The sequence below is a fragment of the Pan troglodytes genome, chromosome 11 (genome assembly GCF_028858775.2).
Source record: "Pan troglodytes isolate AG18354 chromosome 11, NHGRI_mPanTro3-v2.0_pri, whole genome shotgun sequence".
In the NCBI taxonomy this organism is placed as follows: Eukaryota; Metazoa; Chordata; class Mammalia; order Primates; family Hominidae; genus Pan; species Pan troglodytes.
The window spans coordinates 67,116,630-67,131,185 of NC_072409.2; the positions used below are offsets into that span (position 1 = coordinate 67,116,630).

A 14,556-nucleotide genomic window follows, 5' to 3' on the forward strand; every position below is an offset into this window, starting at 1 on the left:
TCCGATATCCCTGTTTTAAAATCCCAGCTCCAAGTATTTATTTTGTTAAATTTTATCCTAGTTTTTGTAGCATCATCCTGAGACCTTCAGTACCCATGCAGGATGCTGACACTGATACTGCGTTACCCTCTATTGAGCAAGGAAACCATTCCTCACCACCTCACCCACCACTGGGCAAATGCCCTCTACTTAATCATGACAAACAAAAAAGGTTTAGAAGAAACAGAGAAAGAGTTATTTCTTTCTATTTTCCTAGCGTCATGCAGATAAATTACTTTGTATAAGACAATAAAGAAATCCAAGCTATGCTAAGACCATCTTGTGTCTGTGCAGAGTGGGGGACACAAGAAACTGATACACTGTTAACCAGTAGAGACAGTATACCAGTTAACCAATGTAACTGTTACTTTTTCCAAAGTGGTAGTAAAGTTCAAGCTAAAAATGAACAATAATCAAATAACCCCAGGAAAAGATTAGGTGAAAGAGGATCTAAAAGAACACAACAATTATCTATAGGTTATAGGAAAAAATTGTATTTATTGGAGGATATTTAATATTGTTTTAAAAATAAGATAATGCCATTTCCCCACTGTTCCAGAACTGACCTCTTTTCCAACCCACTTCTCCAAACACACACTTTTTTTTTTTTTTTGATACAGGGTCTCACTGCCACCAGGCTGGAGTACAGTGACACGATCACAGCTCACTGCAGCCTTGACTTCCCGGGATCAGGTGATCCTCCCATCTCAGCCCCCTGAATAGCTGGACTACAGGCAAACGCCATCACGCCTGGATAATTTTTATATTTTTAGTAGGAACGGGGTTTTGCTATGTTGTCCAGGCTGATTGCAAACTCCTGGGCTCAACTGATTCTTCCACTCAGCCTCCCAAAGTGCTAGGATTACAGGCGTGAGCCACCACACCCAGCCTCAAACTAGTACTATTTCTTAACACATCTCTGAAACTGTCAGGACTTACTTGATGATGCTCTCTGGAATGTGGATGCAATCCATTGGTATCAGCCCACTGAGTTCTGATAAGCTATTGACATATTTAATTTTACTGCTGAATTTTGAACTAAAAAAAAAAAAAAGAAAAAATATGTATCATTAGTCACTACCTTATCCATTCTAAGGCTATTGCCTTTTCTTGAAAATCCTGACACTTAACACCTTGCCACAGCACTCTTACTAAGAAAAGAGGCTAACATTATTTGACGAGTTACAATGTGCCAGACACTGTTTTGTTGGTGGTGGTGGTAATGTTTTATTCTGTTTTTAAAATTTATTTTTTAAATTGCCATGTAAAAACGTATAACATGATGTTCTGAAATATGTATACGTTGTGGAATGGCTGAACTGAGCTAATTTACGTATGTATTACTTCACATGCTTTTTTTTTTTGATACTTAAAATCTACTCTCTTAGCAATTTTCTAGGATGCAATACATTGTTATTAGCTCTGGTCACCATGTTGTTCAATAGGGCTCTGGAGCTTATGCCTCTTAACCGAAATTTTGTGGTTTTTGACCAACATTTCCTCACTCCCAACCCCCAGCTTCTGGAAACCACCATTCCACTCTCTACTTCTATAAGCTCAACTTTTTTAGATGCCACATATAAGTGAGATCATGCAGTATTTGGCCAAATGCTGTCTTAAGTGGTTTACACATATGAATGCAGGTATTTCTTATTACAGCCTAGTGAGGTAGACACTATTATTATCCTATTTTCAAAGATAAGGAAACAGATACAGAGCAGTTAAGTGTTTACCCAAGGTCTCACCATTAGTAAATGGCAGAGCCTATACTAACCTGGGCAGTCTGACTTTGGCATTCACACTCTTGACCATATATTGTGCGGCCTCCCGGTGGTTCCTGCTACTCTGAATAGTCACTACTTTATGCCCTGTTTGTCTCTGTTTACTTATTTGTTTGTAACAAACAAAAATCTTACCCTTAGTTCTTTCAGAATCTACCAAGTTTGATGATACTTTAAAAATATATGTAAACTAATTTTTCTTTTTTTTTTTAGTTTATTTTAAAAATTTTTTTTTTTTTTTAAAGTTTTAGGTTGAACGTTTATTCTGGATGAACCAACATTCAAAAATATGTTCCAATAATTGGATTTGAATTACAAACAGCTTTCATCTAAATGTGTTCGTTTTAGAGATGTGTAAATGCACAGAGAACAACTTGGAAGGATACCAATGAAACTGATAAAAGATTTTGCCTCTGGGGAAGGGGATTAGGAACAGGAATTGGTAATTGTTAAAGGAAGAACTTGGTCTTATGCATTTCTGAAGAATGCATTTTCTTTTTTTCTTTTTGAGACAGAGTCTCGCTCTGTCGCCCAGGCTGGAGTGCAGTGGCACGATCTTGGCTCATTGCAAGCTCTGCCTCCTGGGTTCACGCTATTCTCCTGCCTCAGCCTCCCGAGTAGCTGGGACTACAGGTGCCTGCCACCATGCCTGGCTAATTTTTTGTATTTTTTTAGTAGAGACAGGGTTTCACTGTGTTAGCCAGGATGGTCTCCATCTCCTGACCTTGTGATCCGCCCGCCTCAGCCTCCCAAAGTGCTGGGATTACAGGCGTAAGCCTCTGCACACGGCCTGCATTTTCTTATTACTTGTGTAATGGCAAACCAATTTAAAAAGTATATCCAAGGGTCTAACATTCTTGAATGGTTTCAAATGAAAAGGTCTCTCTAGTCTACTGGGATCTTGCTGAGCTGTCTGCCATCTGTATTACCTTGTGTTCAACTACTATGCATTCTAGTAAGAAGCTTTTTTGAGGTGTGTCTTCTATCCATCTATCTTTAATACTTTACTTGCAATTTTGGCCCTGGGCCCAAGAGACTTGTGAACAACCATCCTCTCCATACAGTAGCTTCTGTCCCTCCTGATAAGTCTTGGGTCAACACACACTACCAGTGATATGCTACATTAAGCCTTTTTCCTCCTGTGGAGTTGTTGAGCTAAATACGGTTTTGATAAAAGACTGAGTGGGTGACTGAGAGGGAAAAGAAGTCATGCAAAAGGAAAACCTCCAGCTCCAGTGTTAACATTCACTGGAATTTCACAGTTCTCTGAACATGCCATGTTCTCTCTTTATTGATGTATTTGTATCTGGCGTTTTGTCTACCTGTTTCCTCAACCTGGATTGCTCTTCTCTCTAATTTCAGCTGGCCAATCCTACTAATCCTTCAAAACTCACCTGGAGGGAAGGCCTCCTTCTGCAAAGCCTCTCTTGATGCAGATTATCAGCTTTCGCTCTCTACCAGGTATACCCCCAAACTCACCGTCACCTTGAGTCATCACCTCCTCAAAGTGCAATTGTATCCTGTTATTGTAACTGTTCACTTGTCTGCCCATGTCTGCTCCAGGCTTTGTGCTCCTTAAGGACAGCAATCGAGCTATGTGATTTCCCAATCCAGTGCTTGGCACAGACAAATTACTAATTTTTTCCCCAACTTTTATTCAGGGGTACATGTGCAGGTTTTTACATGGGTAAACTGCATGTCACAGTGGTTTGATGTACAGATTATTTTGTCACCTAGTTAATGAGCATAGTACCTGATAGGTAGTTTTTTGATCCTCACTGTCCTCCACCCTCCACCCTCTAGTAGTCCCTGGTGTCTGGAGTATACTCAATGTTTAGCTCCCACTTATAAGTGAGAACATGCGGTATTTGGTTTTCTTAGCATAACTCACTTATGATAATGACCTCCAGCTCCATCCATGTTGTTGCAAAGGAAGTGATTTAGTTCTTTTTTATGGCTGCTAGTGTTCCACAGTGTATACGTACTGCATTTGCTTTATCAAATCCACTGTTAATGGGCATCTAGGTTGATTCCATGTCTTTGCTATTGTGAATAGTGCTGCGATGAACATACGTGTGCATGTGTCTTTATGGTAGAATGATTTATATTCCTTTGTGTATTTACCCAGTAATGGGATTGGCAGGTCAAATGGTAGTTCTGTTTTAAGTTCTTTGAGAAATCTCCAAACTGCCAATAACTCATTGTTTAAAATGAACTTGCCATATACCTCTATCATAGATGCTACCCTTCAGTAGCGAGAAGACCTATAATACATTTTAGTGATCTCTTTTTTCATATCTACAAGTTGCTAACACTGAAGTAAATTGATTCAAAGGAGGATCTTTAAAGAGGCTCCTACATGATGAAACTGTAGAATACAATTATTAAGTACTTGATGTAGGTTTTCTTTAGAATTGGGCAGACAATTGGTTTCAAAGACAGAGCCTATCATTTCTAGGCTGTGTCACCCTAGACCTGAGGTTGGTAAATGATAGCCCGTGGCTGAAGCCAGCTTGCTGTCAGTTTTTTATTATTTTTTTAGAAGCTAGGACTCACTCTGTCACCCAGCTGGAGTGCAGTGGTATGATCATAGCTCACTACAGCCTTGAACTCCTGGGCTCAGGTGATCCTCCTGTCTCTGCCTCTGGAGTAGCTAGGACTACACGCACATGCTACGCTGCCTAGCTAAATTAAAAAAACAAAATTTCCAGAGACAGGATCTCCCTATGTTGCCCAGGCTGATCTTGAACTCCTTGCCTCAAGCAATCCTCCTGCTTCAGCTTCCTGAGTAGCTGGAATTATAGGCACAAGTCTATCTGATTTTTATAGTCCCTGAGTGAAGGATGATTTCTATGTTTTTTAAGGTGGTTAAAAAAATGTAAAAATAAAAATATTTTATGATGTCGGCTGGGCGCAGTGTCTCATGCCTGTAATCCCAGCACTTTGGGAGGCCGAGGCAGGTGGATCACTTGAGGTCAGGAGTTCAAGACCAGCCTGGCCAACATGGCAAAAACCTGTCTCTACTAAAAATACAAAAATTAGCCAGGTGTGGTGGCACATGCCTGTAATCCCAGCTACTTGGGAGGTGGAGGCAGGAGAATCGCTTGAACCTGGGAGGCGGAGGCTACAGCATGCAGAGATCATGCCACTGCACTCCACTCTGGGCAACAGAGTGAAACTCTCTCTCAAAAAAAAGAGAATATTTTACAATGTAAAAATCATAGGAAATTCAATTTCAGTTTTCATAAATAAAGTTTCATCAGAGGCCAGGCATGGTGGCTCATGCTTGTAACCCCAGCACTTTGGGAGGCTGAGATGGGAAGGTCACCTGATCTCAAGAGTTCAAGACCAGCCGGGGAAACATGGCAAACCCTGTCTCTGCCAAAAATACAAAAACTTAGCCAGGCGTGGTGGTACATATCTGTGGTCCCAGCTACTTGGGAGGCTTAGGTGGGAGAATCACTTGAGCATGGGAAGGCAGAGGTTGCAGTGAGCCGAGATCGCACCACAGCACTCCAGCCTGGGCAACAGAGTGAGCTTGTCTCAAAAAAAAAAAAAAAAGTTTCATCAGAACACAGCCACTTACTTGTTTGCATGTTTCCTATGGCTGCTTTTGCTCTATAATGGCAGAATTGAGTAGTTGTAACTGAAATCATAGGGCCAGTGAAGCCTAAACTATTTACTAGTTGAATCTTTATAAACAATGTTTGCTGGTTCCTGCTTTAGACAATTTATTTGACCTCCCTGAACCTCAGCAGTTTTTCCTATACAATGGAAATAGTAAACAGTATCTGCTTCAGGCTGGGCATGGTGGCTCATGCCTGTAATCTCAGGACTTTGGGCCAAAGCAGGCAGATTGCTTGAGCCTAGGAGTTTGAGACCAGCTTGGACAACATGAGACCCCATATCTACAAAAAAATAAAAAAATTTAGCTGATTGTGGTGGCATACACCTATAGCCCAGCTACTCAGGAGGCTGAGGTGGGAGGATTGCTTGATCCCAGGAGTCTGAGGCTGCAGTAAGCCATGATCGTGCCACTGCACTCCAGCCTGGGTGACTGAAGGCGACCGTCTCTCAAAACAAAAAACAAACAAAGAAGTATCTACTTCAGAGGACTGTCATTAGGTTAAATGAGATAATGCAAATAAGCACTCAATAAATTAAGCCATTATTAGTCATAATTTACCACAACACTGTTGCTATAATTTGATTATTACTGTTGTTGTTATTATCTTGAAGCTCCCTTCAATAAGTAGTGTTGAATTATAATAATGTTTAATAGCCTTACAGTAACAAATGTTTTCTTATTGTTAAACTACATTTGGCTTGAGGCTTTCTCTGTAGTTTGAGTTCCTAGGTAGCTAACTGCAACCTAACATAGTATGTAAACAAAATTCCAACCTAACTTATGAGTATATTTTTGCAAAGACTAGCTGAGTCTCAGCCAATCAAAGCAGCTGAGCTTCAGCAATCACAGGTTGCCAGATGATCAGACCATGACCATATAAGGCAAATGCTTCATCACACTGTACCCAAATAAGATAACTGCTGAGCTGTACCCAATCAAGCTATTTCTATACATCACCTTGCTTTTCTCTGGACAAATACTGTCTGCCCACTTTGCTGGGAGGAGCTCTCTGAACCTCTCCTGGTTCTAAGTCATGCTGGATTCATAAATCATTTTTTGCTCTAATAAACTGATTGATTTGTCTAAAGTTTATCTTTTAACATTACTTAATCAAGAAAAAACATTTGTTTTATAAGTGCTGAATTATTAAGCAAACATCGATGAATCAGTAACTATGCTAATGTTTACCTTTCTACCCATTAAACTTTTTGAAAGCTTATCAGCATACATTGATTCCTACTCCCTAGTTACAGCATTTCCTGAAAATATTAAAATAAGTGGCTCTTTGTATACCTTAAATAGGTCTAATATTTTTGTTTGTTTTTTGGAGGCACAGTCTCACTCTGTGCCCAGGCTGGAGTGCAGTGGTGTGATCTTGCCTCACTGCAACCTCCTCCCAGGTTCAAGCGATTCTCCTGCCTCAGCCTCCCTAGTAGCTGGGACTATAGGCACACCACCACCATGCCTGGCTAATTTTTTGTGTTTTTAGTAGAGATGGGGTTTCACCATGTTGGCCAGGCTGGTCTCAAACTCCTGACCTCAAGTGATCTGCCCGCCTTGGCCTCCCAAACTGCTGGGATTACAGGTGTGAGCCACCCCGCTTGGCTGCTCATAATATTTTTAAAAGCAATTTAACACAGTATGGTAAACAGCTAATCTTTGCCAGAGGGAAACTAGGGTGAATCCTGCTACTCAATTGAAGATAAATTGAAATTTTCCCATCTTAAAATTATTAATTAATTTCGTCTAAAAATTCTGATAACTTCGTTTCTTCAGTGGTTTCTTCTTGTGTATAATGAAGATAATAACAGTATATCATGTGATTGTTTAGCCTTCAGTTTACCATTTTAACAATTCTTGATTTTCAGGTATATTTTTCAGCATTAGCAATTGGAAGTGGGGAATAAGAATAATAAATAAATATAACTAAATACTTAACAAGAAAGGTAGAATTTGGAAGCTACAGTAAAGTCTATGTACACACAAAAAAAAGATTTTAAAGTTTTTTTCCCCAGAAGCAAAGTTATCAGAATTTTTAAAAGAAATTCATTAATAACTTTGAGATGGGAAAATTTCAATTAATCTAATCTGTACCCTGATGGTGGGCAAATTTTATTGTTTTTAAAGCTATCTAGAAAGTAAATACTATCCCTTTCATTTAACCATTTGAAGTCTTAGTATATTATGAACATAACTTATTTTACTTTGCATCCCTAAGATGTAAGGTTATACAAAACCTAACATAAAATAAGTGACAAATAAATATTCACTGAATTGAAACCAAGACTCCTCATGGGTGATCAAAACACAGCTCTCAAAATGGCTGCCCAGACTCTATATAACTTTGGTAGTTATATAAACGTTGTGTAGGTCTATTCAGAAGAAATGGCACAATTGAGACATGATATGGCTTCTGTTTCTGCCCTTGATTCATCTTTACTTTCCATTGTCATATTACTCTACCTTTCTATTCTCTACATAATAGCATATCACTTTAAATGTATTATCTATTCTCCTTTCTAATGTGGCATGAAAATCCCACCACTTCATCTTCCGTGTTTATAGCAAGCAATTTAGAGGTCCTGTTTTATAATGATCTGGGGGAAATATTCATCATGACAGCATTTTCTCTCTTAATTCGGGACTCTTGATGAATAGTCCAAAGCACCTTTCTAGGAAAGACAGAGACAAATATATTTCCCTGGGTACTCTTAGTTTATGAATTCTTGTTTTTAGGACAATGAGTACATATTTTTTAAAACTACTAGTAGTACTTTTATTTTATGACAACATTAACTGTACCTTATAAAAGGTCGTGTCACAGCAAGGATTGTTCTGATGAACCAAGATGGATGAACAATGATGAATGATTTCAAATTCTTCCTCAACCTATTTTGAAAAAAGAAAAAAAATACATTACTCTTAACCCATTTTCAGTGGGAATTAAAACATAAAACATATTCCTAAATAAGAATATATATAATTTAAGTCTGGCATGGTAGCTCATGCCTATAATCCCAGCACTTTGGGAGGCCAAGGCAGGCAGATCACCTGAGGTCAGGAGTTTGAGACTGGCCTGGCCAACATGTTGAAACCCCATCTCTACTAAAAATAAAAATAAAAATAAAAAAATTAGCTGGGCGTGGTGGTGCCCGCCTGTAAGTCCTGGCTACTCAGTGGGTTAGACAGGAGAATCTCTTGAACCCAGGAGGCGGAGGTTGCCGTGATCCAAGATCATGCCACTGCACTCCAGCCTAGGCAACAGAGTGAGACTCCAACAACGACGACAACAACAAAAATATGTGTGTGTGTGTGTGTGTGTGTGTGTGTGTGTGTATGTGTGTGTATAATTTTAGGGAGTTCTATGCAAGTTACTATTACCTGGTAGGAAGATATAGAATGGCCATGATTAATTACAAGAATGCTTTTTGAGATGTAATTTGAAACTTGTATGATTCAGACGTCATTTTCTCATAGAAGTAAATGTAAAATAGAATGGTTGTGTTCTTAGAGTGCATGAATCTATAACCAACATGGTGTATTTTTGTTTAATGATGCTTTTATTCTCGTCAGTATTACCTTTACTATTTTGAAAAGAATACATGCTTAATAGCAACTTAGACAATTTATTTGATCTTATTGAGACTTGGTTTCTTCTTGTGTATAATGAAGATAATAACAGTATACCATGTGGTTGTTTAGCCTTCAGTTTACCAAAATCAAAATAGTGATTAAATAATAGAGCCCACATACCGTCTGTCAATCATCTGGTAGCATTTCTTCATCCAGCCTAGCCCTGGCATCCTCCTTCTTGGGGTTGCACCATTCAAGTACACAATCATATAGTCTTCAGCTACCATCAACTCTAAAGTACTTATTACATATCTGATCACAGGAAGGAAGAGGAATGTTTTCAGTTCCCACATCCTATTGACACCATAATTATATAACATTAAAAGTACAGGGTGTATGAAATTTAAGAATGATTGTGCATATTACCTCTTTACCTTGGGAAGAATACAATTACCTAAGAGCATTCCTCTGAGAGTATTACTCATTTATCGGTATGGCTATCTATCTTTTAAATGGAGGTACACTAGAAAAATGTATGGGTTAGAAAGAATCCTGACTTTCAAAACTGTCAACAATGTTATCAAATACTAAGGGTAACTCAGGTTAAATAAGGGCAGATATTAATGAAGTCAGGTTATAGTCAGTCTTAGCTGACTAAGGACATGTTATGAAGGAACAAAAATAATACTTTGCCCAAAGGAAATGTTACAGAATTTTAAAATGCAAGCAAAATTCTGTTCATCTTGGTTTCAGTCTAGTCTACCCACAAAAGAGCTCCTTTAAAGGTTTTAGCCCCTCGAGCAACATTCCTTGACAGAAACCTTACTGACTTTTCACTGAAGGCTTAGAACATTCTACATCATCTATTTTCTTTAATTAAAGATGCTCTATCTGCCATTACATGCCACAGACATTAACTCAAAGCACTTTGTCATAAGTATCACTCACAGGAAAAGATTTTCCATGACATAGTGGTAATCCGCCCGACTGCTGTCTGGCAGAAAACAGGCGGCAAACACAATGATGGCATTTAGACCATCCCCATAGTATCCTGGGAGACAAACAAAAAGACACTTGTAACCAATTGAAAGCTCTTAACAAGGTAATATCTGACCTAATGGATAAATATGAAGCCTTGGCAAGTGTGTCTTTGTGGGTATATTAGCAGCATGAAATGGGGATTATGTTGACTATAGGTCTGTAGGTATATATGCATATAGTTATCTTTCAGTGGTTAACATCTATGTTTTATAGAGTGTTAAATATATAGGGCAATTATATTTGCATATGTAGGCTATTTATATATTACGGATGATTATATTGTTGTACATAGTTGTGAAGAGGGTGTGTAAATATTCAACATCACAAAAAATGAGAGGGGGCAAGACTGACCTGAATGTCAGATTTATATCATACTAATACATAGGTACTTATACAGCACTTCTTTCTTCTGATGGCTAAGAAAGAGATTCTGTTTGATCCTCTATAGTTCTTTTTAGTCTTAGACGCTGCTTAATTTAAAGGGAGAATTTAGCCACTGAAGTGCAATATAATCTCTCATCCACACACTCCAGTGACCAAATACTAGTGAGTAGACAAGTAAAACACCTTTATTTTGATTTCGAGGCCTGCAGTGCCCCTGGGATCAACAGACAGTGTGAGAACCCATGAAAAGTTCTAGCCAGGCCTTGTTCTGTCCAATATTTTACTACCATGTAATCACCAGTGGGTATGTAGAGTTCTGAAAAAACTGACACATTGGGCTCTGGGAGGACTGGACCAGGCTTAAGCGTATGTCCTGTCCTCCTACTCAAAGCTTGGAGGAAATCTCTATTTAATGATTCTACAGTCCAGAGCTATATGACGTTCCCCCATCTTTTTTGCAGTAGAGTCACACTCTCTTTGTAGAGAACATCTTACTAAACTGCTTTTCAAGAGTTAATTAACTCCATCCAAATCTATATACAGCCAGGCCGGGCGCCATGACTCATGCCTGTAATCCCAGCACTTTGGGAGGCCGAGGTAGGCAGATCACTTGAGGCCAGGAGTTCGAGACCACCCGGACAGCACGGTGAAACCTTGTCCCCACTAAAAATACAAAAATCAGCCAAGCGTGGTGGCGCACGCCTGTAATCCCAGCTATTTGGAAGGCTGAGGCAGGAGAATTGCTTAAGCCTGCGAGGCAGAGGTTGCAGTGAGCCAAGATCGCACCACTGCCCTCCAGCCTGGGTGACAGAGTGAGATTCTGTCTCAAAAAAACAAACAACAAAAAAACTATATACAGCCAATATTTTACTGCCACGTAATCACCCAGTGAGTATTTAGAGTTCTGAGAAAATTAACACATTGAGTTCTGTTAAGGGGCTAAGGTTCTGAATTCTATGAAGAGGAAGAAAACTAAAGATGGGTCTGGCTAAATTATATTTGAGTAGTATAAAATTCTGTACTTTTGGGAAAACTTGAGAATTGCTTCCTGGTAACATGGAACTGAGGAGTGGAAGTGCTACTTGCAGGAGGTACTGAGAAAACAGCCGGTGGGAAATGCGGAAAGTGTGGCCATTGAAACTCCGGGGGTCAAGGAACATGTACATACATCTCAGGACACCATTCCCCATCTTTTGAAAGCTCTGGCATAATTTTGGAATTGCCCTGACTTTTAAGCAAGCTTTATATTCCCACAGTTTCTTTGAAACTCACAGCAGGTGTCAGTCAGACCCCCACAGGTAACTATATGGAATGTCATGCGTCTTTCACACTTAAAAAGGGAAGCAATGTGTGAATTTTTATTTTTTAGTATCCCTGTCTAAACGATTGGAATTGATGTCATATAGTTCTGGACTGTAGAATCATTAAAGAGATTTTCTTCAAGCTTTGAGTAGGAGGACAGGACATACGCTTAAGCCTGGTCCAGTCCTCCCAGAACCCAACATGTTAGTTTTTTCAGAACTCTAAATACACACTGGTGATTTCACGGCAGTAAAGTAATGGCTGTGTATAGATTTGGATGGAGTTAATTCACTCTTGAAAAGCAGTTTAATAAGATGTTTTCTACAAAGAGAGTGTGACTCTACTGCAAAAAAATATGGGGGAAGAGAGCAAAACTAACTAAAAATATACCCAATTATGGGTTTGTGTGTATTACTAATTTGAGGTAGTTGTATACAGTATTTATACTACAAGTGGTGATATGGTGTTGTTGTATACAGTATTTATACTACAGATCTTAGAAAATGCTACCTATGTAAGTATTCAACTGATACAACACATGTTTGTGAGAGAGCAACGTAGTAGCTTCTCTGGATATTTTTGCTTTCATTCCATCTTTTCCAATATGCAGGGTATTTATCAACTACTTTTTAGAATGCACGATGAAGGAAAATGGCAGGAGGAGACATATCTTAATACAAAAATTGCTTGTTACAATAATTTCATTTCTGAAGATGCATAATTAAATGGAAATCCACAAAAGATATGGTGGCTTAGCTATACTAATCCTCATACCACACAGATAAGCAATTCATCCTCAGCATGATGAAAAGACAGACGTTCATTAAAAGAGACAACAGTCATAGTGAATCCAACTTAAAAGCAAGAAAGCATCCTTTCAAAAGCGTCTTTCTAAATGTAGCAATCTGGCTCCAGAGTGTTACAGTAATTTCAAGATCATGACCGCTCAGTTACTTTGATTTCTTTATTTCCAGGAACTTCTAAGAAATTTTTTTTCGAAAGGGAAAGACTGAGGTTTATAAACAGTACTTCAGATTTCATTTTAAATGGCAGTTCAGCTCACTGTGTAAATGCTGTCTGCCCTTGGAATGTTGCAGCGTCATGTTCATCCAAGTTTATTTAACTAAAGGAATACTACGGGATCAACCTACTACTTCATGATCGCTGTCTAAGTAAGAAATGTCTCGATATAAAAAGTGTGGAAATTTATAAATGAAAATGTGTTATTTTGGGCAGAGGAGCTTTAAGAAGGGAAGAAGAGGCAAAAAGAGAAGGAAGAAAGTAGCAGGAGAGGGGATAATTAAAAGAGGGAAATAAAAGAAAAAGATTTCCACATGAAAGTTTTCCTCCAAAATCAAGAGCCAGTGCCATTGGCAGGCTTGGGAGATATTTCAGATAATACTGTAATTTTTCTATAGCTGCTTCCTGCTAAAAAAACTTTAAATTTAAATTTAAAAAATCAGATAATACTATAATTGCAAGCAAAGTGCAATAACTAGAATGCATAGGATCATTCACTTTTTGCCCCTCCCAGATACCTTGAAGGGGTCAGCTAACCCCTCAATTTCTATTCTCAAATATGCAGCTTACTCTAGTAAAGTTTCCTGTTGGCAACAGCATAATTCATTTGAAGTCTGGTTTTTAAAACATTTCTTTCATTAGACTTTCTTCTCAACAAAGGTGAGGTGAATTCAAGGTGTATGTGCTGGGTGGGGTGCATGAGCAACCCCCCCAGGAGTCTCCTGAGACCCTCTGAAGCAAGGACGCAAACCTTACCTGAGTGACACAGACAGGCATGAAAGGGATGTAACACAAGTTTGCTGGCCAGCAATGGAATGGAGACAGAAGGAAAGATGTCACAGTCGCAACCAAAACATACACACACACACACCAGCCAGCAACTCTTCTCCTCATTCTTTCCAGGGTCATTTGTCCAGCAAGACTTCAGAGAAGGTTACCTGAATCTCCTATAATGAAATAAGAGAAGTAAAAAAAAAAAAAGAAAAGAAAAGAAAAAGAAAAGAAACTCCTTGTTAAAATTACTTGGCATTATTGTTCTCCATTATGTAAATGGGTTTCTCTGCTCCAAGTTCAAAAAAAAGCCAGTTCTAGCCTCAGAGGGACCCCGTACTGTTGGCTGAGTAAAACCATTCAAACCCCTCTTTGCTTTTATTTATGCAGATGGCAAGGATATTGCTATTGGATCATAGGATGTGAACAGTGGTGTTGAGATTACCCTCATTTGGCTGATGATGTCATTGAGGCCCAGAGAAGGTAAGTAATGTAGCAAGGTTCCAGACTAGTAAGTGGCAGAGATGGGTTTTGAGCCCTATTCTTCTACATTGTGTGCAATAGCTCATATCAAGGTCACTAAAGCTGAAGACTGAATTATTTATTCAAATACTGCCATCATGCACCAATATTCTCAACAGGTGGGACACTTGGCAGGGCCTGGCTTTGGGGCTAACTTCTGCAGCTCTTTTGATCGCCCCCACCTTACAGTTTTCGGCACAGAGCACTGTGTAGCTGGCACTTCTCTACTGGCCCGAATGAGAAAACTTCCTCAGAGCAAAATTTCAAGCGCCAAATAAGATTCATGTTTACTGTGAAGTGATTGCTGCTTTTTAAATGCTTATCAGAAGCCGAAGGACAAACTCAGTAGGTTGGTAAGTAAGGAGATTTTTCATCATTATGGTCTAAGAGAGTGGTGTAAACTCCTAATGTGGAAGACAAAGCTTTAGCAAATTCAGAAGTAACATCTGAAGTATCTTTACCTACAGAGCACAAAAGCTGTTCAGGGTGTAGGAA

At 39.0% G+C, this 14,556-nt stretch overlaps 1 protein-coding gene and 1 long non-coding RNA gene across 14 annotated transcripts in view; one reads left to right on the plus strand and one right to left on the minus strand.

The window, feature by feature from the left end:
- The window catches only part of PRUNE2 (prune homolog 2 with BCH domain), a 293,772-nt gene that overhangs the window by 16,815 nt on the left and 262,401 nt on the right, over nt 1–14,556 (minus strand). For 10 of the 12 annotated variants that reach the window (XM_063787780.1, XM_001146885.5, XM_054658124.1 and 7 more), the window contains 4 exons: nt 9,970–10,072; nt 9,202–9,333; nt 8,251–8,337; nt 979–1,077 (listed from right to left, as the gene is read on the minus strand). In XM_063787780.1, the coding sequence (XP_063643850.1) occupies nt 979–1,077; nt 8,251–8,337; nt 9,202–9,333; nt 9,970–10,072 (421 nt within the window). Of the gene's footprint in view, nt 1–978; nt 1,078–8,250; nt 8,338–9,201; nt 9,334–9,969; nt 10,073–13,625; nt 13,716–14,556 lie in introns of those variants that run through there. The other 2 variants (XM_001146819.8, XM_054658128.2) reach the window with 1 other exon arrangement.
- LOC107976683 (uncharacterized) overlaps nt 13,710–14,556 on the plus strand; it is a 35,657-nt gene continuing 34,810 nt past the window's right edge. The window contains exons 1-2 of one of the 2 annotated variants that reach the window (XR_010148687.1): nt 13,710–14,022; nt 14,181–14,414. This is a non-coding gene — a long non-coding RNA (uncharacterized LOC107976683). Of the gene's footprint in view, nt 14,415–14,556 lie in introns of both variants that reach the window. The other variant, XR_001720804.4, reaches the window with a different exon arrangement.